Source organism: Ovis canadensis, chromosome 2 (genome assembly GCF_042477335.2).
Source record: "Ovis canadensis isolate MfBH-ARS-UI-01 breed Bighorn chromosome 2, ARS-UI_OviCan_v2, whole genome shotgun sequence".
Classification (NCBI taxonomy): Eukaryota; Metazoa; Chordata; class Mammalia; order Artiodactyla; family Bovidae; genus Ovis; species Ovis canadensis.
The window spans coordinates 247,435,427-247,459,811 of record NC_091246.1 but is presented as its reverse complement, the minus strand read 5'-3'; the positions used below and the strand labels follow the sequence as shown (position 1 = coordinate 247,459,811).

The window sequence follows — 24,385 nt, the reverse complement described above, 5'->3', positions numbered from 1 at the left end:
GATGTCTATCATCAAAAAGTCTCCAAATAATAAATGCTGGACAGGGTGTAGGGAAAGAGGAACCCTTGTACACTATTGGTGAGACTATAAATTGGTAGGCCACTATGGAAAACAGTATGGAGTTTCCTTAAAAATCTAAGAATTGATCTACCGTATGATCCACCCATCCTACTCCTGGGCATATATCTGAAAAAGATGAAAACTCTAATTTGAAAAGATACATGTACCCCTAATAGCACTATTTACACTAGCCGAGACGTGGAGGCAACCTGAATGTCCATTGGCAGGTAGATGGCTCGAGGAGATGTGGTACATGCATACAGTGGAGCATTGCTCAGCCTCGTAAAGAATGGAATCCTGCCGTTTTTAGCAGCATGGGTGGACCTGGAGATTATCATACTAAGTGAAGTAAGTCAAAGAAAGACAAGTATTATATGTTATCACTTTATGTAAAATCTAAAAAAATAGAATCAGTGAATCTATACGTGAAGCAGAAACAGATTCATAGACATAGAAAACAAATTTATAGTTACAAAGGGGAAAGGGAAGGGTGGAGTGTGGAATAAACGTATGTACACTACCGTATGTAAAATAGTTCAGCAACAAAGATTTACTGTATAGCAAAAGGAGCTGTGGCCTTCCGTGATGGTTCAGATCATAGAGAATCTGCCTGTAATGCAGGAGACCTGGGTTTGATCCCTGGGTCAGGAAGATCCCTCTGGAGAAGGAAATGGCAAGCTACTCCAGTATTCTTGCCTGGGGAATCTCATGGACAGAAGGGCCAGGCGGGCTACAGTCTATGGGGTTGTAAGAGTTGACATGACTTAGTGACTAAAATCACCATCATCACAGGGAACTGTATTCAGTATCTTGTAATAACTTGTAATAGAAAATAATCTGAAATATATATATATATATACACACACACACACATAACTGAATTACTTTGCTGCGTACCTTGAAAAGTGAAAGTCACTTAGTCGTGTCCAACTCTGTGACCGCATGGACTGTAGCCCACCAGGCTCCTCTGTCCATGGAATTCTCCAGGCAAGAATACTGGAGTGGGTGCCATTCCCTTCACCAGGGGGGTGTATACCTTAAACTAACACAAAATTGTAAATCAACTGTATTTCAATTAAAAAAAAGGCAAAAATAAATAAGTAGGTCAAGAAAAAATATACCCCATGCTATAATGTGTATTTTTGTAGCCAATTTTCTGTGCATAACCATATCATGTAACTGTTTTTAAAGACCCGCACCTATCTCATTTATCCTCTGAATTCATTTTCCTTTATTTATGTAAAATGTAATCTCTTAGATTCTTTGTGCTCAGTCGTGTCCAACTCTTTGCAACCCCATGGACTGTAGCCCACCAGGCTTCTCTGTCCATGGAATTTTCCAGGTAAGAATACTGGAGTGGGTTGCCATTTCCTACTCCAGGGTAGATTCTTTACAAAGGAAGAAATTTTTGACTCTACTGCTGAATGCTTGATGGAATTTCTAGTTAAAATTGCTTGGTCTTGGAACATGTTGATAAAGAGAAATAGCTCTTACGTATTATAGTTAGATAGTTGCTGTAAGCACACACTGGGGAGGGAGGAGTATTTTTTTAACAATTGTTTTCTTCCTCTCCTAGGATTCTTTCTGTATATTTTTAAACTACCTTTAGGGATTTTGACTTGCATTAGAATTTCACTCATACCTCTAACATATTTGTCTTCAGCTGATAAGCAAAGGAGCACTCTGACAGTTAGTGAATTTATCTTGGGTTAGAAGATGTTAAAAGAACAAGGCTTAGGCAGTGACAAAGTTTGAGATACATTTTTTGTATGTGGCCAGAATGAGAATATCTAATTGTAAAGGGGATATGTTTCTTTTTAAAAATAATATAATCATGCCTTAATATAATAAACATTAATTAGTTTTACGTGTTCCTGAAATGAACTCATTTAAATGTCAAACATTCAAATTCTATATAGTTTTATCTGAAAATGTCTTGATTCACCTCCATTCCAAAATATTTTTCCTGGATGTAAGGTTTGGGGGTGATTTTTGTTGTTTTTGTTGTTATTGTTTTTATTTCAGTATTTTAAAAATGTAATTGTGTTTTCTGGCCTCTATTATTTCCGATGAGAATGCCATTCAAATCATTATTTTTTTGTTTGCAGAGTGTGTGTTTATTCTGTTTTTTTCTGGTTCCTTTTAGGATTTTGTTTTTTTTCCTTCACTTTCTAGCATTTTAATTATGATCTACCTAGGTGTGGCTTTATGTTACTTCTAGTTGATGTTAAACTTCTTGAATCTGTAAATTTGTCTTAATTTGGGAAAACTTTGGCTGTTATTTCTTGAAATTTTTTTGCCTCATTCTTTCCTCTACTTCTGAGATTCTAATTAAACATATAGATCTTTTGATATTTTCATAGGTCTTTGAGATTCTCTTAGGTTTTTTTCACTTGTTTTCTTCTTTTTTCAGACTGAGTAGTTTCTTGCATCTGTCTTCACATTCATAGCTTTTTTCTCTCTCTATTTTACTCTTAAACCCATCTTGTGGTTTTTAAAACTTTGCAGATACTGTATTTTTTAGTTCTAGAATTTACATTTTGTTATTTTTTGTGGTCTCCTTTCTCTGCTGAGAGTTTTCTACTTTTCTTTATCATGAGCTTATTTTCCTTTGTCTTTGAACATAGTTATAATAACTGCTTCAAAAATTCTTGTCTAGGGACTTTGCTGGTGGTCCAGTGTCTAAGACTTCATGCTCCCAAAGCAGAGGGCCTGGGTGCGCTCCCTGATCACAGAACTAGATCCTGCATGCCTCAGCTAAAGATTCCACATGCTGCAATGAAGATCAAAGATACCGCATGCTACACCTAAGACTCAGTGCAGCCAAATAAATAATATTAAAAAAAAAAAATCCTTGTCTGTAAAATGCAGCATCTGGGTCAGTTTACGATATGTCTCCTTGATTATTTTTTCTCTTGAGAACGGTTCATGTTTTCTCATGTTTTTATAGGGAATCATTTGGATTGTATTCTGTATATTGTGAATAATAAATTGTAGAATATTTGGATTGTGTTATATTCTTCAGAAGAGTATTTTTTTTTCTTTTTTCTTTTTTTTCAGGCCAGTAGTTTACTTAGCTGAACTCAAATGTCTCTTGAAGTGAAGGCAGCTCATATTTCAGTTCAGTTATTCTAGCCGGCCTACTTGGAATCTGTCCTGTGTATGTGTATGCAAGGGATCAGCCAGAGATCTACGCAGAGTTTTGTGCAGATTTTAGGACTCCCTCCCTCTAGTTCTCTTTTTTGTGATGTTCAACGTTACTTTCCATTGGTGATGGTTTCCCTGAATCGCTGAACTCTGTTCTTCAGTTCTTCAAGCCAACAGGACTGTGAATTGTTCATTGGAATTTTAGCTGCCCTGCATAGCACAAGGTTAAAAGATAAAAATTGGAAGAACTTGTCCAGTGCATCTTGCTCCTGGGTATCAGCTCCCCTCCAGCATATGTTGCTTTGGTTCATTCTGCAATGTAGTTCACCCCAAGTGGTCGTTTCTGTCTTGATGTTATCATTGTTATGGGTGCAGAGGGTTGATATTATGGGAACTACAGTTCAGTTCAGGTCAGTTGCTCAGTTGTGTCTGACTCTTTGCAACCCCATGGACTGCAGTACGCCAGGCCTCCCTGTCCATCACCAACTCACAGAGTCTACCCAAACCCATGTCCATTGAGTCGATGATGCCATCCAACCATCGCATCCTCTGTCGTCCCCTTCTCCTCCTGCCCCCATCTTTCCCAGCATCAGGGTCTTTTCAAATGAGTCAGCTCTTCGCATCAGGTGGCCAAAGTATTGGAGTTTCAGCTTCAATATCAGTCCTACCAATGAACACCCAGGACTGATCTCCTTTAGGATGGACTGGTTGGATCTTGCAGTCCAAGGGACTCTCAAAAATCTTCTCCAACACCACAGTTCAGAAGCATCAATTCTTCGGTGCTCAGCTTTCTTTAAAGTCCAACTCTCACATCCATACATGACTACTGGAAAAACCATAGCCTCGACTAGATGGACCTTAGTTGGCAAAGTAATGTCTCTGCTTTTCAATATGCTATCTAGGTTGGTCATAACTTTCCTTCCAAGAAGTAAGCGTCTTTTAATTTCATGGCTGCAGTCACCATCTGCAGTGATTTTGGAGCCCAGAAAAATGAAGTCAGCCACTGTGTCCACTGTTTCCCATCTATTTGCCGTGAAGTGATGGGACCAGATGCCATGATCTTAGTTTTCTGAATGTTGAGCTTTAAGCCAACTTTTCACTCTCTTTCACTTTCATCAAGAGGCTCTTCAGTTCCTCTTCACTTTCTGCCATAAGGGTGGTGTCATCTGCATATCTGAGGTTATTGATATTTCTCCTGGCAATCTTGATTCCAACTTGTGCTTCATCCAGCCCAGCAAACTACTGGGTCATACTAAATGCCTCAAATTGTTTTTTAAAGCTAACTTTCTAATTTTGGAATAGTTTTACATTATAGAAAATTTGCAAAAATTGTGTAGAGTTCTAATTGTTTTTATTTGTTTTTGAAACTTATTTATTTTGTCATTGTGCTGGGTCTTCCTGGCTGTGTATGGCCTTTCTGTAGTTGTGGTGGGGGTGGGGGCCACTACTCTCTAGTTGTGGTGCCTGATCTTCTTGCAGTGACTTCTCTTGTTGTGGAGCATGGGCTCTAGGCAGGGGGCCTTCAGTAGCTGTGGCACAGGGGCTTAGCTGTCCCAGGGCCTGTGGAATCTTATTGGACCATGGATCAAACCCATGTCCCCTGCACTGGCAGGTGGATTCCTATCCACTGCACCACCAGGGAAGTCTAAAATTGATTTTAAATGAAAATATTTCTAAAATATGTTAATACTTCCTGGACTTCTTAAAATGCTGGATTTAACTGTCAATTAAAGTCAGCATTCTGAATACAAATTCAGAAATGGAATGATGGCCTCAGAAACTGTTGAGCTACGTGGACTATTTTTGCCTTTCTGCTAAAGGGCCTCAGCTATTGTGCTTTTTGAATCTCCTGTGTGTGTGTGTGTGTGTGTGTGTGCATACCATGGCTGCGTGTGTGTTTATGTGTGTGTTTTCTATTTCTTCCTTTGCCAGCTGAACTCTATTGATGCAGCCCATTTCCTTTAATTTTCTATTGTAGTCTTTTGTGGCTTGGGTAAACCAGATAAACAAGCTCATTAAAGTTTGTTTGAAATAAGAGTAAATAATCTGCGTTTCAGTGTTGAGTTGATGCATCAGGTACATGACCTTTAGAACATGGTCTCGGTGGACAGACGTTAGTGTTTGTTGTTCACAGACTGATTATCTGGCCTTGTGCTGTCTGGTATGATAGCCACTAGCCATATGTGGTTTATGCGTGCTTGTTTGAATTGCGATGTACTCTATATAAAATGTACACCAGATTTCAAAGATGTAGTACAAAGGAAATAAGCTAACAACACTGTTGATTACATGTTCAAATGATACTAATAATATTCTATATATATTGGATAAAATAAAATTATTTAAATTAATTTCACTTTTTTTAAAGTATGGCTGCTAGAAAATTTTAAGTAACATTTGTGGATCACATTGTCGTGGTTGTGGTTCAGGTAGTTTAACTTACTTGATAGTAATGTCATGTGTAAGCTGGTGGTGTACCATACAGATCATGAGACTAAGCAGGTGCCATTCCAGGTTTTCTTTCTTATCTTGGTATTAGAAACTGTAAAAGTGGTTAATGGCATGAACTTAAAGTTCAAACTTCAGTTCTGCCACTCCTCAGTTGTATGACCTATGGCAAGTTACTCAGTTTCTCTAAATCTCAGTTTTCTTATTTGAAATATGAAGAAAACAATACCTAACTTCATATGATTATTGTGAGGATTGATATATCACTAAAAAGCACTTTCCTATAATGCATGTTGAATGAGAAATTAACCACCAAATTAAGCAGTAGCTGTTAACTTGTTTGCAGGCAGTTTTGGCAACATTTCCCATTTATTATTGTTGATTCTTATAAGGAATACTTTCAAGATTGATCCAGACAAGGAAAAAGGTTATACCTTTGGCTGTCTTTTTTTTTTTTCTTTCTTATCATTCAGTATTTTTAGTTATATGGATTATAATTTGTTCTGAAGAGATAATAGACTTTGTTCCTCCTAATTTAGGCTTTGGGTGACCGTGAACAGAGCTTGTTTTTTTCCATTATGGTTCTGTTGTTCTTAGATGGAAAGCCTGGTCATTATATATCTGGTACTTAGTTGTAACAAATGATTCTGGCTGAGACAGTTCAGGTTTGATTTTAATCTTGATTAGAACCTTTGTTTTCATTTTCAGCATACACTTCAAATACAGTTCAAATATGTAGCAGAGAACAAAAGTAGTACTCAGTAGAATCTCGACTGTCATTAATTCCCTGTGTTAGTTCAGGTAGTAGTTTTTGAGTTTGCATTCAGAATTTCTTTTGAGTTCTTCATAGTGCTTGAAAAAAATGCTGTCATATTTAAACAGCTTAATCTTTTGACAGTGATGAGGAGCAGGAATAAGATTATCATGTATAAACATGTGGAACATTTTCTTTAAAATTTTTCTGAAATCTTAAGAAAAAACAGTACAGAGATGTATAAAGTTAGTACCCCTGTTTCTACCTTGCCCCAAGTCTGTCCTGAGGTATAAACAATGTTAATTTTGGTTTGTAGTCTCCTACACCTGAGAAATACCTTCAAATCAAGATTATAGCTCTTGTGGTTAAGAGCTGTAAGTGGTTATCTCTTGAAGGGATTTCTCTTTCTGTCCTCCAGCAAGCAATACGCAGGCACAGCCTCACCTCCATCCATCTTGAGGCTTTTCTCTACCCAGTTGCTGAAACCCAGAAATCTAGAAGATACTTGATTTCTTCATTTCCCTCACTTCCCACATCCAAACCATCCACAATTTAGGATTGTCCCCTCCCCAGTTAAATTTAATGCATGCATTTCTTTCCACCTTCATTGCCTCCCTGTAATCCAAGCCACATTCCACTGGGACTATTGCAGTAGATCTCTCAGCTTCCATTATTCATCAGCTCCATGCTCCCAACCTGTTTTCCACCTGATAGCAAGTGTTATTTATTGTCTTAAAATGGAAATTGGATTTTACCCTCATGTACCCCCGCCTGCCAAAACCCTCCAGTGGCATCCCATTACCCCTCTCCATACAGACACACACCCAACACACATACACACTCCCCATCCCAACACACACACACTCCCCTCCCAACACACACATGCTCATTCCATATACACACATACCCTCCCAACACACACCCCTCCCAACACATGCGTGCTCATTCCATACACACACACACCCTCCCAACACACACCCCTCCCAGTGCACACACAAACATGCTCATTCCATGAAGTTGGAATATATTCTCTTCTTGGCACATACTTTGTTACCAAGCACCTACCGCATGCTGGCAATTTTAAGAGATTTCCATATATTAACTCATTTATCTCAGAACTGTGAAATGGATATTATTCCCATTTCATATATAAGGAAACTGAGTTCCAGAGGTTTAAGTATGTGCCCAGTATCATGCAGGTGTTAAGTAGGAGAACCCTTATATCAAACCAGGTTCTCTGCTTTCAGAATCCTTGCTCTTATGTTAAATGATTTTTTTTTAACATAGAGGGTGCATGATAAACATTTGTTCAGTGAATATAAAATTATTCCCTCTCCGAGTGTAAGTTTAAACTCCATAGTTTGGTCTAGAAAGTCTTTCATGACCTGGCCCCCTCCAACACCGCTTTCTGTGGTATTCATAGCAATGTAGTCACATGGGCTCTTTGTGGGGCTGGTTTCTTCTCATTCTTAAGGTCTAATCTTTTATGACCATCTTATCTAAAGTAGGTGCTCCTTGTCCTCTCTCTTAGTACTTTGTTTCCCTTTAGGTACTTATTGCAGTTTACGATTTTTAACTTGATGGGTTTTTTCTGTTTTCTTCCACAATCATGAAGTCAGCTGTTACCTTTCTCATTCACAGTTGTTTCTCCAGTGCCAATCGCCAGCACTTGGGAGATAGTGCTGCTGCTGCTGCTAAGTCGCTTCAGTCGTGTACGACGCTGTGCGACCCCATAGACAGCACCCCACCAGGCTCTGCCGTCCCAGGGATTCTCCAGGCAAGAACACTGGAGTGGGTTGCCATTTCCTCCTCCAATGCATGAAAGTAAAAAATGAAAGTGAAGTCACTGAGTCATGTCCAACTCTCAGCGACCCCATGGACTGCAGCCTACTAGGCTCCTTCGTCCATGGGATTTGCCAGGCAAGAGTACTGGAGTAGGGTGCCATTGCCTTCTCCTGGGAGATAGTGAGTCCTCAGTAAGTATGTCAGAGAAGGCAATGGCACCCCACTCCAGAACTCTTGCCTGGCAAATCCCATGGACGGAGGAGCCTGGTAGGCTGCAATCTATGGGGTCGCACACAACTGAGTGACTTCTCTTTCACTTTTCACATTCATGCATTGGAGAAGGAAATGGCAACCCACTCCAGGGTTCTTGCCTGGAGAATCCCAGGGACGGGGGAGCCTGGTGGGCTGCCGTCTCTGGGGTTGCACAGCGTTGGACACGACTGAAGTGACTTAGCAGCAGTAGCCGCAGTAAATATGTATTGAATGTTGAATAAATAAATACATCTGGGTCCTAGGCAAGTAGGTGTATATAAGATGTTTGTGAATGAGGAAAAAGAGCCCACAGCTTGAACTTCAGTGGCAAGTATTACACAGACTGCTGAAACCTAGAGCGAAGTCTAAATTGCAGCCTGTGAAAATAGAATTAATTGTAAACAAACCAGAACCCTGGTTATTATATCTCCTTTAACTTACCTTGTGAGTTTTCTTCTTTCATTCCGTACCACATTTACATATTTTTAGTTTTTCTCCAACTTTTTTTTTTTTTTTTTTGCTGTGCTGTGAGGCTAGCAGGATCTTCCCTGACCAGAAATTGAACCCATGCCCTGAGCAGTGAGTGTGTGGAGTCCTAACCACTGCACCACTAGGGAATTCCCTCTTCCTGCTAGTCTTAATTGGAGATAAGTGGCAATGTTAGTTTGGATACGTGTTGATAAGTATCAACAGTGTTATTTGTACCCCACTCCAGTGTAAATAACAGAAAACTTTGCCCCAGATTGTCTTAAACCACTAAGACAACATACCTAGGGAAAGAAGTCTAGCAGGGAGACTGGCTATTGTGTGATTTTCTTGTGTTGGTTGTAGCCTCAGGTTACTGTCAAGTTGGGCACATCAGCCACAGGTTTCTCACTGAAGGATTTCCTCTCCTGATATCTTTGTTTTAAGAGTGAGAAACTCTTCTGTGGGGACTGTTGACTAGAATTGGATCACATGACTATACTGTCAGTCACTGGCAAGAGGATTGGAACTATCATGACTGGCTTAGAATCAGTCAGGATTTACCCCTAGAATTGGAGATTGGGTTATCATCCCCTGTGTCTCTTAGGGTAGGGAGGAATGGATTGCTGATCAAAATTTCAAGGTCAATCAGCAAAAAAAAAAAAAAAACAGAGAGAGAGAATGGATCTTGGGCAAGCAACTGTCAGACTTTGCTTGTAGTGGTTTCTGTGGTTTGTTAACTTTATCCCAAGGTGATTTGGAGACCTAATTAAATTTTTTGAAAAAAGCTATTAAGTCAGAAAGATTTGACTTAAGTTTTTCTATACTGATAATCCTTTTTTGTGACTCAAAAGCTTTCATTGTTAGCAACCAATAGAAAGCTATTAAATAGTAAGACATTTGCAGCAGATGAAGTCCGATAGATTAAAAAAAAGTATGGTGTGTCACTGAGTTTATAGTCTAATTCAGGAGATACAGTGCAGAGATACGAATATTAAAGTAATAATACATAGTAGTGTTTTAAGAATCAGAAGGCAAGTCACAATTAACTTTTAAAAAATGATGTAGAGTTGCTATATCTTGGGAGTTTGTAAGAGATGCAGAATCTTGGGCTTTACCCAGAATCTACTGAACAGGAATCTGCAGTTTAATAAGATCTTCCCACGTGCCGAAACTAAAAAGATCTCCATATCCTAACTAAAAAAAAAAAAAAAATCTGCTGATTTGTGTTGAGATCAGGGTTTGAAAAGCTGGAATAGAAAGTTCTCTTGAGGGTGAGACTAGAGCTTGACCTGAAGGACAGGTGCAGCCAGGGGCATTTCAGATGAAGGATAATGTGATTTTCGTCATGAAAGTGTCCAAATTTATATTGCCTATTGTACAGGATGAATGGAAGGGGATAATGGAATAGTAGTGTGAATCCTCATAAATATTGGTAGGGATTCACTCTAGGAAAGAAAGAAAACTTTTGCAAGACCTCATTTTTTAAAAGAATTATTTATTTGTGGTTGCCCTGGGTCTTTGTTGGAGAAGGAAATGGCAACCCACTCCAGTATTCTGGCCTGGAGAATCCCAGGGACAGAGGAGCCTGGTGGGCTGCCGTCTGTGGGGTTGTACAGAGTCAGACACAACTGAGGCAACTTAGCATGCATACATGCTTGGGTCTTTGTTACTACGCACAGGCTTTCTCTAGTTGGAGCAAGCAGGGGCTACTCTTCAGCTGAGACGTGCAGGCTTCTCACTGCAGTGGCTTCTCTTGTTGCGAAGCACGGGTTCTAGGGGGCACAGGCTTCAGTGGGTGCAGCTCGCAGGCTCCTAGAGCACAGGCTTAGCAGTCGTAGTGCGTGGGCTTAGCTTCCCCACAGCTTGTGGGGTCTTTCCAGATCAGGGAGCGAACCTGTGTTCCTTGCATTGGCAGGAGTATTCTTAACCACTGGACAACCAGGGAAATCCAAGACCTCATTTTTAAAGACTATTGTACATGTTTGCTGTGCTGTGCTTGGTCACTCATTCATGTCCAACTCTTTGTGACCCCATGGACTGTAGCCTGCCAGGCTCCTCTGTCCATGGGATTCTCCAGGCAGGGACACTGGAGTGGGTAGCCATTTCTTTCTCCAGGGGATCTTCCTGACCCAGGGATCAAACCTGGGTCTCCTGCATTCGGATTCTTGACTGTCTGAGCCAATGTACGTGTTTATAATTTTTTTTAAAAATGTATTAGCTAAGGTAGATAGTTGAATCATAATTTGATCACTTATTGAAAGAAAGAAACCAACAACCTTTGAAACTACTGGAGTTGAATTATCACTCCTATCTGATAACTGGATAGTTGTGAGAGAGCTGCCTATACCTTGACATTTAGCTAAAACAATCGGCTTAATTATGTACCTTAGCAATTTCTTACAATGCCATTCAAGTAACTTTGAATCTTAAAGACTTTAGTAATAACTATAGATTTTAGTGGCTTGTTTCAGATAGGTAAGCATGATAAGGGCTTCCCAGGTGATGCTGGTGGTAAAGAGCTCGCCTGCCTATGCAGGCGACGTAAGAGACATGGGTTCGATACCTGGGTTGGGAAGATCCCCTGGAGAACGGCATGGCAACCCACTCCAGTATCTTGCCTGGAGAATCCCCATGGACTGCAGCCACCAGTCTGTGGAGTTGCAAAGAGCTGAACGTGACTGAGCATGCATACACACACACATACAGTTTTTTAGTGGAAAATCAGGTATTGGTTCTCATCCCTCAATCACAGCAGAATCTGTTTTTTTTTCTCTTCTCTTGACAAGTCAAGTCATTTAGTAGTATAACATACTAATTAAAATGTGTAATTGTTCTTTTAAACCAGATATAGCCATCCTGCAGCATAAAGGACTTGATCTGTAAAGGATTCTAGGTCACCATCATTGTCTTTGACATTGTATTTGGTCTTAAGATATAGACAGTGGTGGTAGTGGGCTTCTCTGGTGGCTCAGAAGGTATAGAGAATCCGCCTGCAAAGCAGGAGACCTGGCTTCGATCCCCGGGTCGGGAAGATCCCCTGGAGGAGGGCATGGCAATCCACTCCAGTATTCTTGCCTGGAGAAATCCCCATGGACAGAGGAGCTTGGTGGGCAACAGTCCATGGGGTCGCAGAGAGTCAGACATGACTGGATGACTAAGCACAGCACAGTAGTGGTTAGGCGCTCCGTCATGTCTGACTCTTTGGTCTTAAGATAAGCTTCTAGAAGCTTTAATGTACTGTTTTGTACCAAAAGATACTTGCCTCTGCTTCTTAGATTGTGTGGAGTAAGAATGAGTGTTTAGGCTTTAAGAGGCTTTAGGCTACTAGTTTGGTTTAAGTAACTTGGCTTTTGCCAGGTTTGAGGCAAGATTGCTTGGCATTCCTTTAAAGTATGAGAGGAGGCTGTTATTTATCAAATCTGACCCTAGCAAATCGTGACTAGATTGCTGGGTTACAAAGAGCAGAGTCCAAAAGGCATCATGAGGAATTCAAAGTTTAACTGTGGAGTAAACTTCTTTCCTGTCCTTTATTTTTTGGCGTATTTTCCCTCCATGTCAGTGTTTACCAAAATATGGTCTGCCCACCAAATGCATGAGAATTAGAATTGTTTGAAGTGCTTGTTAAAAACTGCAGATTCCTGTACCCCACCACAGACGTTCTGAATCAGTGTCTGGAGGTGAGACCTGGTAATTTGTGTTTTAAACCCACTTCCTTACGGATTTATGTATCCTAAGGTTTTGAGAATCCAGTTTCTATGTGGATTCCTTTTATTTTTGGGTCTTTTCCACATTCATTTATAATTTATGTTTCACTTAATTTTCATGTTGAGGGCAGGAAGTTTCTTATCTTTCTTTCTTTTTTCGCTGAATCACACAGCATGTGGGATCTTAGTTCCCTGACCAGGTATCAAACCTGTGTCACCCACAGTCCTGCAGTGCAAGCACAGAGTCCTAAACACTGGACCACCAGGGATTTTCCTAGGGTAGGAAGGTTTTGGGGGCTTCCCAGGTGGAGCTAGTGGTAAAGAATCCCCCTGCCAATGGAGGAGATATAAGAGACTCGGGTTCGATCCCTGGGTGGGGAAGATCCCCTGGAGTAGGGCATGGCAACCCACTCCAGTATTCTTGCCTGGAGAATCCCATGGACAGAGGAGCCTGGCAGGCTACAGTCCATAGGGTCGCAAAGAGTCAGACACGACCGAAGCGACTTAGCATGCATGCAGGAAGTTTTTGATTGCTTGCTTTTTGTTGTTGTTGTTGTTAAATGAAAGATTGATGTGTGTAGTATGAATATCAAAGAGTATGAAAGGACATACAATGGACAGTTCCCTCCTCATCTCCCTGTTTTAGTGCATTGTGCTGTTCTAAGCCCTTTAATATATTCATTCATTCAGTTCTTCCAAACAATCCAGTTAGGTAGTTCATGTTACTGTTCCCATTTTGTAGAAGACAGAAACAGGCCCAGAAAGGTTAAATCACTTTTGAAAGTCACACAGTTGGGATGTGTTGGAATTGTCTAGGAGTCTGACTCTTAACCACCATCCTCTGCTGCGTGAGAAGGATATAAGGGTTAACTAGATTAACATGTGAAGAGCTTGTTTTGGGAGAGTATAGAGTTCATCTTCAACATGGTAAATGTTTCACATGAACTCTTAACAGCCTACCCTGGAGTTTCATCTAAGCCTGCTACCTATTCCTCATGTAATTTCTTTTCAAACTAATCTGTTCTTCTTCTCTAAATTGCACTGGCTCTCATCTGGAGAGTAGACTTCATGGACTGGTAATACTGAACAAGAAAAACGGTAGCAACTGAGGTCTTTCTTTTCAATGTCCTGTCATTGACTGGCTTTGTTTTATTTTTATGAACAGAGCTTGAGATGTGGTAATTCTTGCTTTACACATCCGTTGCCTTTATTTATGGAGTTATTTCTATGATGCTTCTTTCTCTTCCCCTAGTCATAGCACCCCTTACCCCCAGCCCCTTCAACTCAAAGAAATATAGAGAAACCGAGTTAAAGCTTTCTTCCTAGGGTGTTTTAAAATCTGACTATTTTGAAAACTGATTAAACTGGGTTTTCTAAGTGAGCAGTTCCTTAACCTTGAATTAGTAAAACATTAAAAATATTTATGGCACCTACCACCGACTTCTCTTCTGCAATGTAGTAGTTAATCTGGTTAGTTTCTGAATAAATACCAGTATTGGGCAATTCAAGAATTACAACAGAGGTAGGACGGGAGAGGGTGAGGAATAGAAAGTGTACAAGAAGAGCCCTCTATCGCAGAGTAAACAACACTACCCTTTTTATAAGAGCAAAACCTAAAGGAATGCTAAGACTCATTATTTGTCTGGAATTAGTGGTTGTTTCTGTCAGTGGTATTGTTCATGTTTTTGCTTTGATTATTTGGAATAATCTAATTTTTAAGAAAATGTTTTCTGTAATATGAAATCATAATTTTAAAACTATGTATTCCAAATTAAAGCTTTGTCTAGTATGTGATCTTTGTCTGCTTATAATCTGTATATACATTTAAAACAGCTTTATCGAGATATTCAGCTATTACTCAATTCACCCATTTAAAATGTACAATTCAGTGGTTTCTTGGTATACTCAGAAAGTTATGCAACCATCAGCACAGTCTAATTTTAGAACATTTTTATCACTTCAGAAAGAAACGACTACCCATTAGCAGTCCTTCTCAACTCCCTTTTCTTTCCAACCCCTCTCCCCTACCCTTAGCCCTAGGCAACTGCTAATCTGTCTCTTTGGATTTGCCTAATTTAGATATTTCATATAAGTGAAATAATGTGATCTTTTGTGACTAGCTGCTTTTTTTTTTCTTATACTTTATTGCTACTTTTTAAATATTTTTATTTATTTGGCTGCACTGAGCCTTAGTTGGAGCATTTGAGATCTGGTTCCCTGACCAGGTATCGAACCCCGTCCGCCCGCATTGGGAGTGCAGAGTCTTAGCCACTGGACCATCGGGGAAGTCCCTGGTCCTTTTATTTAACGTAATTATTCAAAGTTCATCCAAGTTATAGAATGTATCAGCACTTCATTTTGTGTAGGTATACTACCACCTTTTATATATTTTTAATTTTTATAAATTTTATTGACATATAGTTGCTTTGCAATGTTGTGTTAATTTCTGAAATACAGCAAAATGACTCAGTTATACATATATAGTTTTCATTTTCTTTTCCACTTCCAAATGTTCATTTGTGTTGTGTTTTAGATTCCACATATAAGTGATGTCATATAGTATTTGTCTTTCTGACTTAACTTTGCATATTAAGATAATCTTTAGGTTTATCCTTGTTGCTGCAAATGGCATTATTTCTTTTTTATGGCTTAGTAATAATCCATTGTATCAGTTTTGCTTTTTAAATTTAATATATCTGAAAAACTTGCACTTCTGGGAGGACGGAGAAGTGGATGGTGGTGGTGAGTTTCCTGAGTTTTTGCTTCATAAATCCCAGACTTGGCGCGATAGAAACCAGCAACCTGGAAACACCAACAGCTGCAGACAAAACACCACCAACAGAAGGCTGCTGTCTCTAGCCAGAAAACCAGGAGAGGGACGGCCTAAGCAAGACAGAAGACTTTCAGACAATAGCTACTCTACTCCAAACACACAGGAAAAACTATACGGTCCTATCCCCCACCCATGCCAGCAAAGGCCACACGGGTTAGCCCTGACTTCCACCCTCCAGTGGGCTGATAACATTTACCATGGGCATGGAGGGACGGGTGGTCTCCGGTGTTTTGTTTTCTGATTCCTCCTTATATCTTGAATTTCTTTGCTGAGGCTATTTTTATGTTTGTTTTTATGTTTTAAGCTGTTCATACTTGCTCATTGAAGCATCTTTATCATGGCAGCTTTAAAATCTTTGTCAGATAATTCTGACATTTCTGTCATCTTGATGTTGACATCTTTTGATTGCTTTTTTAAAAATTCAGTTTGATAAGGTTATTGGTTTGACAAGTGATTTTCAATTGAAACCTAAACATTTTCTTATTATGTTATGAAACTCTGGATCTTATTTAAACCTTCTGTTTAAACTTCTCTGACATGCAAATAAGGCTTCTCTGACACTCGTCTGGAAGGGGGTGGGAGAGAGGAAGGGTGGTGGGCAGGAGAAGCCCGGTGGAGATAGATGTCCAAGTAGAGACAGAAGTCCATGTGCCCCACTTGGCCTCCACTGATACCCAAGGTGGGAGGCTCCTCAGTATGCTGGGCCAGGATCAGAGTTCCAGCTCCCCATGTGGTCTCCACTGACACCCCAGTTCGAAGTGGCCTCATTATAGATGGTTGAGCTTGAAAGTCCTGGCTACTCTGTTCTAGGCCTCCTTTTCTGACACCCCTCACCCCACTTCCCTCCAACCAAGGAGAAGGGAGGGTTCTCATCACTGGCTGGCAGTGTTGAAGGCCCTGGCTCCCTCCTTGGCCTTCTCTGATGCCATCCCGGTGGGGACATTTACAGTCTCCAGAGGACTGATTATATTAGTTTGGGAATAAAATGTTATAAAAAGCTATGCAGTGTGATCGCATGTTTAAAAGAAAAAGTAGTGTGTATGTAGAAAATAAAAATCTGGAAGAGTGACTAGTGAATGGTTCAAGGGTAGGGGAACTCTGACCTTCTGTAGTGTTTCAGTTTTTGTTTTAAAAGTAATAGAGTTAAAAGACCTATACTCAGAAAACTATAAAACACTGATGAAAGAAATTAAAGGCAATGCAAACAGAAAAATATACTGTTGGATGAAAGGATTAATATTGTTAAATAATCAGCATTCAAAAAACTAAGATCATGGCATCCAGTTCCATCACTTCAAGACAAATAACAGGGAAAAAAAAATGGAAACAGTGATAGACTTTATTCTTGGACTCCAAAATCACTGCGTTGACTGCAGCCATAGAATTAAAAGATGCTTGCTTCTTGGAAGAAGAGCTGTGACAAACTTAGACAGTGTGTTAAAAAGCAGAGACATTACTTTGTTGACAAAGGTCCATATATTCAAAGCTATGGTTTTTCCAGTAGTCATGTACAGACGTGAGAGGTGGACCATAAAAACGGCTGAGAGACAAAGAATCGATGCTTTGGAACTGTGATGCTAGAAAAGACTTTTAAGAGTCCCTTGGACAGCAAGAAGATCAAACCAGTCAATCCTAAAGGAAATCAGCCCTGAATATTCATTGGAAGAACTGATGCTGAAGCTGAAACTCCAATACTTTGGCCACTTGATATGAAGAGCTGACTCATTGGAAAAGACCCTGGTGCTGGGAAAGATTAAGGGCAGAAGGGGACCACAGCAGATGAGATGGTTGGATGGCATCACTGACTCAATGGGCATGAGGTTGAGCAAGCTCCGGGAGATGGTGAAGGACAGGGAAGCCTAGGGTGCTTCAGTCCATGGGTTCATAGAGTGAGACATGACTAAGTAACAACAACCCAAGGCAATCTACAGATTCAGTGCAATCCCTATCAAAATACCAATGGCATCTCCCACAGAATTAGAACAAATAATTAAAAATTTTGTATGGAAATACAAAAGATCCTGAGTAGCCAAAACAATCTTGAGAAAGAACAAAGAGGGAGAAATCATGCTCCCTGACCTTAGACTGTACTACCAAAGCTACGGTAATCAAAACAGTATGATACTGGCACAGAGACAGATTTATAGATTTATAATTAGCCCATTAACCCACCCATCTATGGTCAATTAATTTATGACACAGGAGGCAAGAATATACAAAGGAGCAAAGATAGTCTCTTCAATAAATGGTGTTGGGAAAACTGGAGCTACATGTAAAAGAATGAAATTAGAATATTCTCTAATACCATACACAAACTCAAAATGGATTAAAAACCTAAATGTAAGACCAGATACTATAAAATTTCTAGAGGAAAACATAGATAAATGAGGTTTTAAAGTATACCTGTAGTGTGGTAGTGGTGGTTTAGTCACTAAGTCTTATCTGACTCTTGCAAGCCCATGGACTGTAGCCCTCCTGGCTCCTCTGTCTGTGGGATTTTCCAGGCAAGAATACTGGAGTGGGTTGCCCTTTCCTTCTCTAGGGGATCCTTCCTGACTCAGTGGTCAAACCTGTGTTTCCTGCATTGCAGGCAGATTCTTTACTGCAGAGGCCACCTGGGAAGCCCAACTGTTAGCGTGGATTTTGTCTAAGTTAGCTGCTAAATTCATGAAATGTCTTCTTTGATTAGATTAACCTAGAAGTCATATAGAACAATCTTTGACATAAATTGCAGCAATGTTTGTTTGGATCTGCCTGCTAAAGCAAAGAAACAAAAGCAAAAATAAATAAATGGGACCTAATGAAACTTAAAAGCTTTTGCACAGCAAAGGAAACCAACTACAAAATGAAAAGGCAGTCTACTGAATGAAAGAAGATATTTGCAAATGATAGACTGATAAGAGGTTAATATCCATTAATATCTAAAATATATAAACTGCTCATACAACTCAACATCAAAACAACCAGATTAAAAAATGGGCTGAAGAACTGAATAGACATTTTTCCAAAGAGGAAATGCAGATGGCCAACAGGACATGAAAAGATGCTCAACATCACTAATTATCAGGGAAATGTAAATGAAAACCACAATGAGATATCACCATACACTGGTCAGAAAGGAAATCAAAAAGAATGCAAATAGCAAATGTTGGCAAGGGTGTGGAGAAAAGGGAACCCTTAGCCAGTGTTGGTAAGAATGTAAATTGGTACAGCCACTGTGTTCCTCAGAAACTAAAAATAGAACTACCATGTGACCCAGGAATTCCCCTCCTAGGAATATATCTGAAAAAAACAAAAACACTGATTCAAAAAGGTACATGCACCCCAGTGTTCATAGCAGCATTATTTATAATTGCCAAGGTAAATAGTATGGCAACAAGCTAGGAGCCCATCAGCAGGTGGGTGGATAAAGAAGATGTGGTATGTATGTGTGTACACACACACACACACACACACACACACACAAAACATACAACGGAATACTACTTAGCCATAAAAAAGAATGTAACTTTGTCTTTTGCAGTGACATGGATGAACTTGGGGAGGGGGCATTATGCTAAGTGAAATGAGTCAACAGAAGACAAGTACTGTATGATATCACTTATAAGTGAAATCTAAAAATGCAACAAACCAATGAATGAAACGAAAGAAGCAGATTTATAGATTTAGAGCACAAACTAGTGGCTACTAGTGAGGGGGACAGAAGGAGAAAGGGGCAGTAGAGGGGTAGAGTAAAAAAGGGTTATTTTGGGATTATATGAAATTGTGTGTGAAACTTTGAAAATTTTAAAGCACTATAGAATTTAAAGAATCTTTCATTTAATAAAAAATTGAAAATGTGTATGTAACTGTTAGAAGAAATAAAGAAAAACCAAAACTTAAAAAAAATGCTCTTTTATGCTTTTAAAAATGCTATATGTACCTTTTGAAATGCTATATGTTCGTTTTTGTCATCAATACAGAACTGAGTGTAGAATAAGATACCATGATTCCCAGTTGTAGTATGCTTTTTGTATACTGCATTGTACCATAATACCCTCCTCAGTGGGTTGGACCAACTATTCATCGTAGCTGATACTCGAAAGATTGATTTAGATCCTTTAACTTTGTTGAAATGGAATTTTATTAGTACAACTTGGATTAAAGGAGAAAGTTTTGATTTATGACTACTTGAAATCTTGAGTTTTTCTACAGTTTCACTCTAGTTTATGAAAACATCATCTGACTAGTATTTTCTAGTGGTCTTATGACTTTGGAAAAACTTATTCATGGTACTATTTCTTATTTGAATTGTTTTGAGTTTTAAGAGAGTAGTTAATAAAAAGCCTTTTTCCGAATTTGTATTGGAGAGTGCACATACTGTGTTGGTTTTTTTAAGAATTATTTTGATGCACTGGGTCTTAGTTGTGGCCTGTGGGATCTAGTTTCCTGACCAGGGATCAGGCCCAGGCCCACTGCATTGGGGCACAGAGTCTTAGCCACTGGGCCACCAAGAAGTCCCCTACGCGCTATGTTTTCACTTGTGCATAAAGGAAAGCAGCTTGATTAGGAGTGTGAGATGTGTAATCAGCTTTTGCTATACCTGAAAGAGAAGTAAATTGGTAAAACCGGTAGAAAATTATAGACAAGTGAAGACGCAGGGACATTTGTAGTCTAAGCAGGTTTTCATGAAGCGGTTCATGTGCCAGGATTCCCCTGTCCGTCTCTGGGATGCGCTGTGCAGGCCACTGCAGGAAATTGAGGCGCAGTGTCCTTGCCCTGTGGCAGTCACGGTATACCTCCAACTTGTGTGCAGTTTAATGTGTTTCCAGGTGCTTGGATACAACATCTTTATTACATCTTCTTTGCCAGTTTATTTATTTTCACACTGCTGTCACAGAGACTTGGAAAATACAGTTAATTTTATAGATTAAATAAATGGAATAGGATGAAGACGATAAGCCATACTCATTCTTTGTCTATCAAACTACTGCTTTTCCAGTAAGTCTCAGTTTGTTCTACGTTTTCTTATATTTATACTTCTGCTGCTAAGGATATTAAAACCAGGAGGGAAAAAAATGCAAAAAAAAAAAATTGGGGCATATGAAGCTACAGGTTTGTATGAAAATATGAAAATATTAATCATCAAGCTGTGTAGAAAGGTAGTATGTTACCTTTTTATCTGTGATAAATGTAGTTGTATGTTATCCATGTTCCATATGTTGTTTAGATGGTCAGCATCTTCTAAAAAGCAGATTTGGGTGCCGATTTATTATACATTTCACCTAGTGGGATGACTTAGTACTGTAAACTGACTTGTGCTCTGAAGAAGAAATTACTGTCCTAACTTTTCCACATCAGTGTTTCTTCGTGTCTCCTTGAAAAGTGAAAGTTAGTCTCTCTGTCTTGTCTGACTGTGACCCCATGGACTGTAGCCCACCAAGCTCCTCTGTCCATAGATTTCTCCAGGCAAGAATATTGGAGCCGGTTGCCATTTCCTTCTCCAGGGGATCTTCCCAATCCAGGGATGGAACCCAGGTCTCCTGCATCACAGGCAGATTACCATCAGAGCCCCGAGGGAAGCTCCTCTTCAGGTTGTTTTTAATCACAACAAAGTTTAAGAACTAGACCTTCTTTAGGATGTAAATTTTTGTACAAGTTGTAGTATTAGAAATGAATATAATTCATGCTGGCTACAATTTGGTGTTTTGTTACTGATAAAGAATGATCAAAATTTTTTTTAATGAAACCAAGCATATCCCATGCTATGTGATTAGGGTGGAGTTCTGAGATCCTCCTTATATAAAGCCCATGTATTTTGTTGGTTGTATCAATATTATCTTTAATCAGGTAACTGCTTTTGTTTTAACTCGCCTCCATTTCTCTGTTAGTATAGGAATTAATGACTTTACTAATGTAGCATTTTACTGAAATGGCTTCTGAAGTTTTTGAGAATTACTTTAGGAAAATAAACAATATTTTTACCAACATCTTTGAGTGACTTGTTGAAAGGTAACTTCTGGGTCTATTCATAGACTTCATGGTGAAGAGGGCTGTGTTGGCTGCTGGTCAGTGTCAGAGTGTTCTCTTCTATCCTGCAGGCTCTTTCTCTCATTTCCTGCTCCCTCCTCCCTCCTTTATAAACTCAGGGACCTACATGATGGAGTTAAAGATTTGTCTCACTCTGATTTTTAGGAAAATTTTGTGTCATTGTTGAGCTTAGTGAAATCAACTGCTTCATTTATTGAGTAGGATTACAGATAACTTGGCTTCCCTGGTGGCTCAGACGGTTAAGTGTCTGCCTACAATGCGGGAGACCCAGGTTCAATCCCTGGGTTGGGGAGATCTCCTGGAGAAGGAAATGGCAACCCACTCCAGTATTCTTGCCTGGAAAGTCCCATGGATGGAGGAGCCTGGTAGGCTGCAGTCCATGGGGTCACAAAGAGTTGGACACGACTGAGCGACTTCACTTTCACTTTCACAGATAACTTATTCTAAAGATATCTTTGTTATTTTCTTGTTCCCTGAAGGGATGTGTAAACAGGATATGGGATTTTTATAATGAATAATTTTAAAATTATTATTTTAAATTGGGGATTTAAATATTAGGGGAGGTTGGCGATTATTTTACTCTTTGGAGGCAAGCACGTGTTTCCTTTATGTTGCCCTGTCAAGAATACTGTCTCATAGAATAAGAAGTAACTTACATTTCACAAAACCTGTGACAGTTTTTGCCCCAACGCAAGGATATATGTCCCCCCTAGGGGTTGATTATACCTGTGTTATCCAATATAGTAGCCATTAGTCACATGTGGCTGTTTAAGTATAAATTAATTAGAAGTAAATAAAATTCAGTTCAGTTGAACCAACTACATTTTAAGTACTCATTGGCCATGTATCACAAATAACTACTGTTTGGGACAGTGGTAACTCAGGTAGTTTCTATCATTGCAGAAAGTGCTCTTGGACAATGCTGTATTATTAGGCTAGCCATTTTTAAGAAGAGAAAGAGGTGAGAATTCTCTGGTGGTCCAGTGGTCAGGACTGTGCGCTTTCACTGCTGAGGCCTCGAGTTCAATCCCTGGTCAAAGAGAGCGAAGATCCTGCAAGCCACGAGGCATGGCCAAATAAATAAAAGAGAGAAAGAGGCCAATGAAAGACCTGAGTTTCTTCCTTCCACAGTGCAGCTTTCCCTGTCTTCTTATACCCTTGATTAAAAATTCAGAAAAAGGTCTGTAGTTTTGTGTATCATCACTTTGACATTTTTTTAATGTTCATTTCTGTTTCCCAGGCTGGCAGTGATGGTGAAAGCATAGGAAACTGCCCCTTTTCCCACAGGCTCTTCATGATTCTTTGGCTCAAAGGAGTTGTGTTCAGTGTCACAACTGTTGACCTGAAAAGGTAAGATTGGTTATAGTTGGGGATCAACTTGAGTACATAGTTTACTGTTTTCAGTTTGATTCTCTCCCCATCTCTCACTTTGCTTGCATATATTCTCTAAAGAAATGTATTAAAGTTCAGCTGATTGATGGACACACTTAACTTGCATAAGTATTATGGATAATTCACAGCGTCAGTATACTGCATGTGATCACTCTGTGTTTTTAAGAACTTATTGTATGTTTACCCTGTATTTTAAGAGCAGCACCAGGAGCTATTTTAGTGTCGATGCAGTGGCATCTTTGACATTACAGGATGAGCATGGGAACTTTCTAAGCAGATGACTTCTCATGTGTTAGTAAACACGTGGCCTGTGTATCTGGCTTTTAAAAGCCACGCATGGAATTTTAGGAGGCTGATTACTGCTGTGGTCTTTTTCATTTAATCTACTTTTTAGGTAATAACAGGAATTTTCTGTAATATGATTTTGACCATATTTGGTTAAATACAATTATAGAATAAGAGCAGTTATCTTGCTCTATGGCCCTGTGATTGTTCTTGCTAGTTGAAGGATGTTTCTAATTTTCTCTCCATAGACCAAAGTGGAGAGGGCTGTGAAGAACCCTGATAAGCAGTAAGCTTTTTACCTCAGGAACTTCTGTTCTTCCCTAGCAAACAGATTCGAGGCGAAGAACATTCATACTTTTTTTTTAAAAAAAGGTTTAAGTCAAGGGTTGAGAGCATTTATACCAATAGACAGTTTAGGATGTGACAGTGGAAATGTATTCCTCTTGACACAAATGCCACAACATGCTTTGCTGTTTATTTTTTAAGCATATCAATCATGAACAGTATCCAAGAAAAAATATTGACAGGCTGTCACTTGGTGGGTAACAGAATTTACGTGCATTCTTCTTCTGGGCATTACAAGGTGAGAATTATCTGACAGTGTAATCCCATTCCCTGTTCTCTGTTATCATTCTCTGGGACCGTAAAAATTTTTTTTTGCTTCACTTAATTAGATTTTGAGGACTTAAAATTTCTTTATTGAAAATAAGTCATAAAATCTTCTAGGAACCCCTTTGGTTATATATATGAACATAGAAGTAAGCCTTGGGAATTATAAGAATTAAAACTACAGGATCATTTGAAGAAAAACCTAGCTCATATTGGACAGGACTGTTGTAAGAATGAAATAATTTATAGTTACCCTTCTATTACTGTTTTTTTCCTACATGCATTCACAAAGGGAGTTTCCCAATATAACTCCTAAAAATAGACCATGCCACCAAGCACACACCCTTAGTGTGTCTTAAAATACATGGATTTCTCCTATTCCATTTTTGGCTTGGAGCAAGTGAGTTGACTGCCATGCTTTGAAAAAAGCCTTCTTTGAACAGCTCAATACAGTGCTTGATTGTGGTACATACCAGTAATAGCACAAAAAACGATGGGAATCTGGTTCAGAAAAGGAAGTGAACTCGTCACAGCCGTTTCTAACTCATCTGTTTCACTTTTCACTTACAAACTTTTTAAGACAATATTCCTGGAAATTGATTGATATTTGAGGGCTTG

At 39.3% G+C, this 24,385-nt stretch overlaps 1 protein-coding gene across 1 annotated transcript in view; it reads left to right on the top strand.

The window, feature by feature from the left end:
- The window catches only part of CLIC4 (chloride intracellular channel 4), an 81,045-nt gene that overhangs the window by 17,474 nt on the left and 39,186 nt on the right, over positions 1-24,385 (top strand). Inside the window, exon 2 of the mRNA XM_069575021.1 lies at positions 22,722-22,831. Coding sequence (XP_069431122.1) covers positions 22,722-22,831 — 110 coding nt within the window. The remainder of the gene's footprint in view (positions 1-22,721; positions 22,832-24,385) is intronic.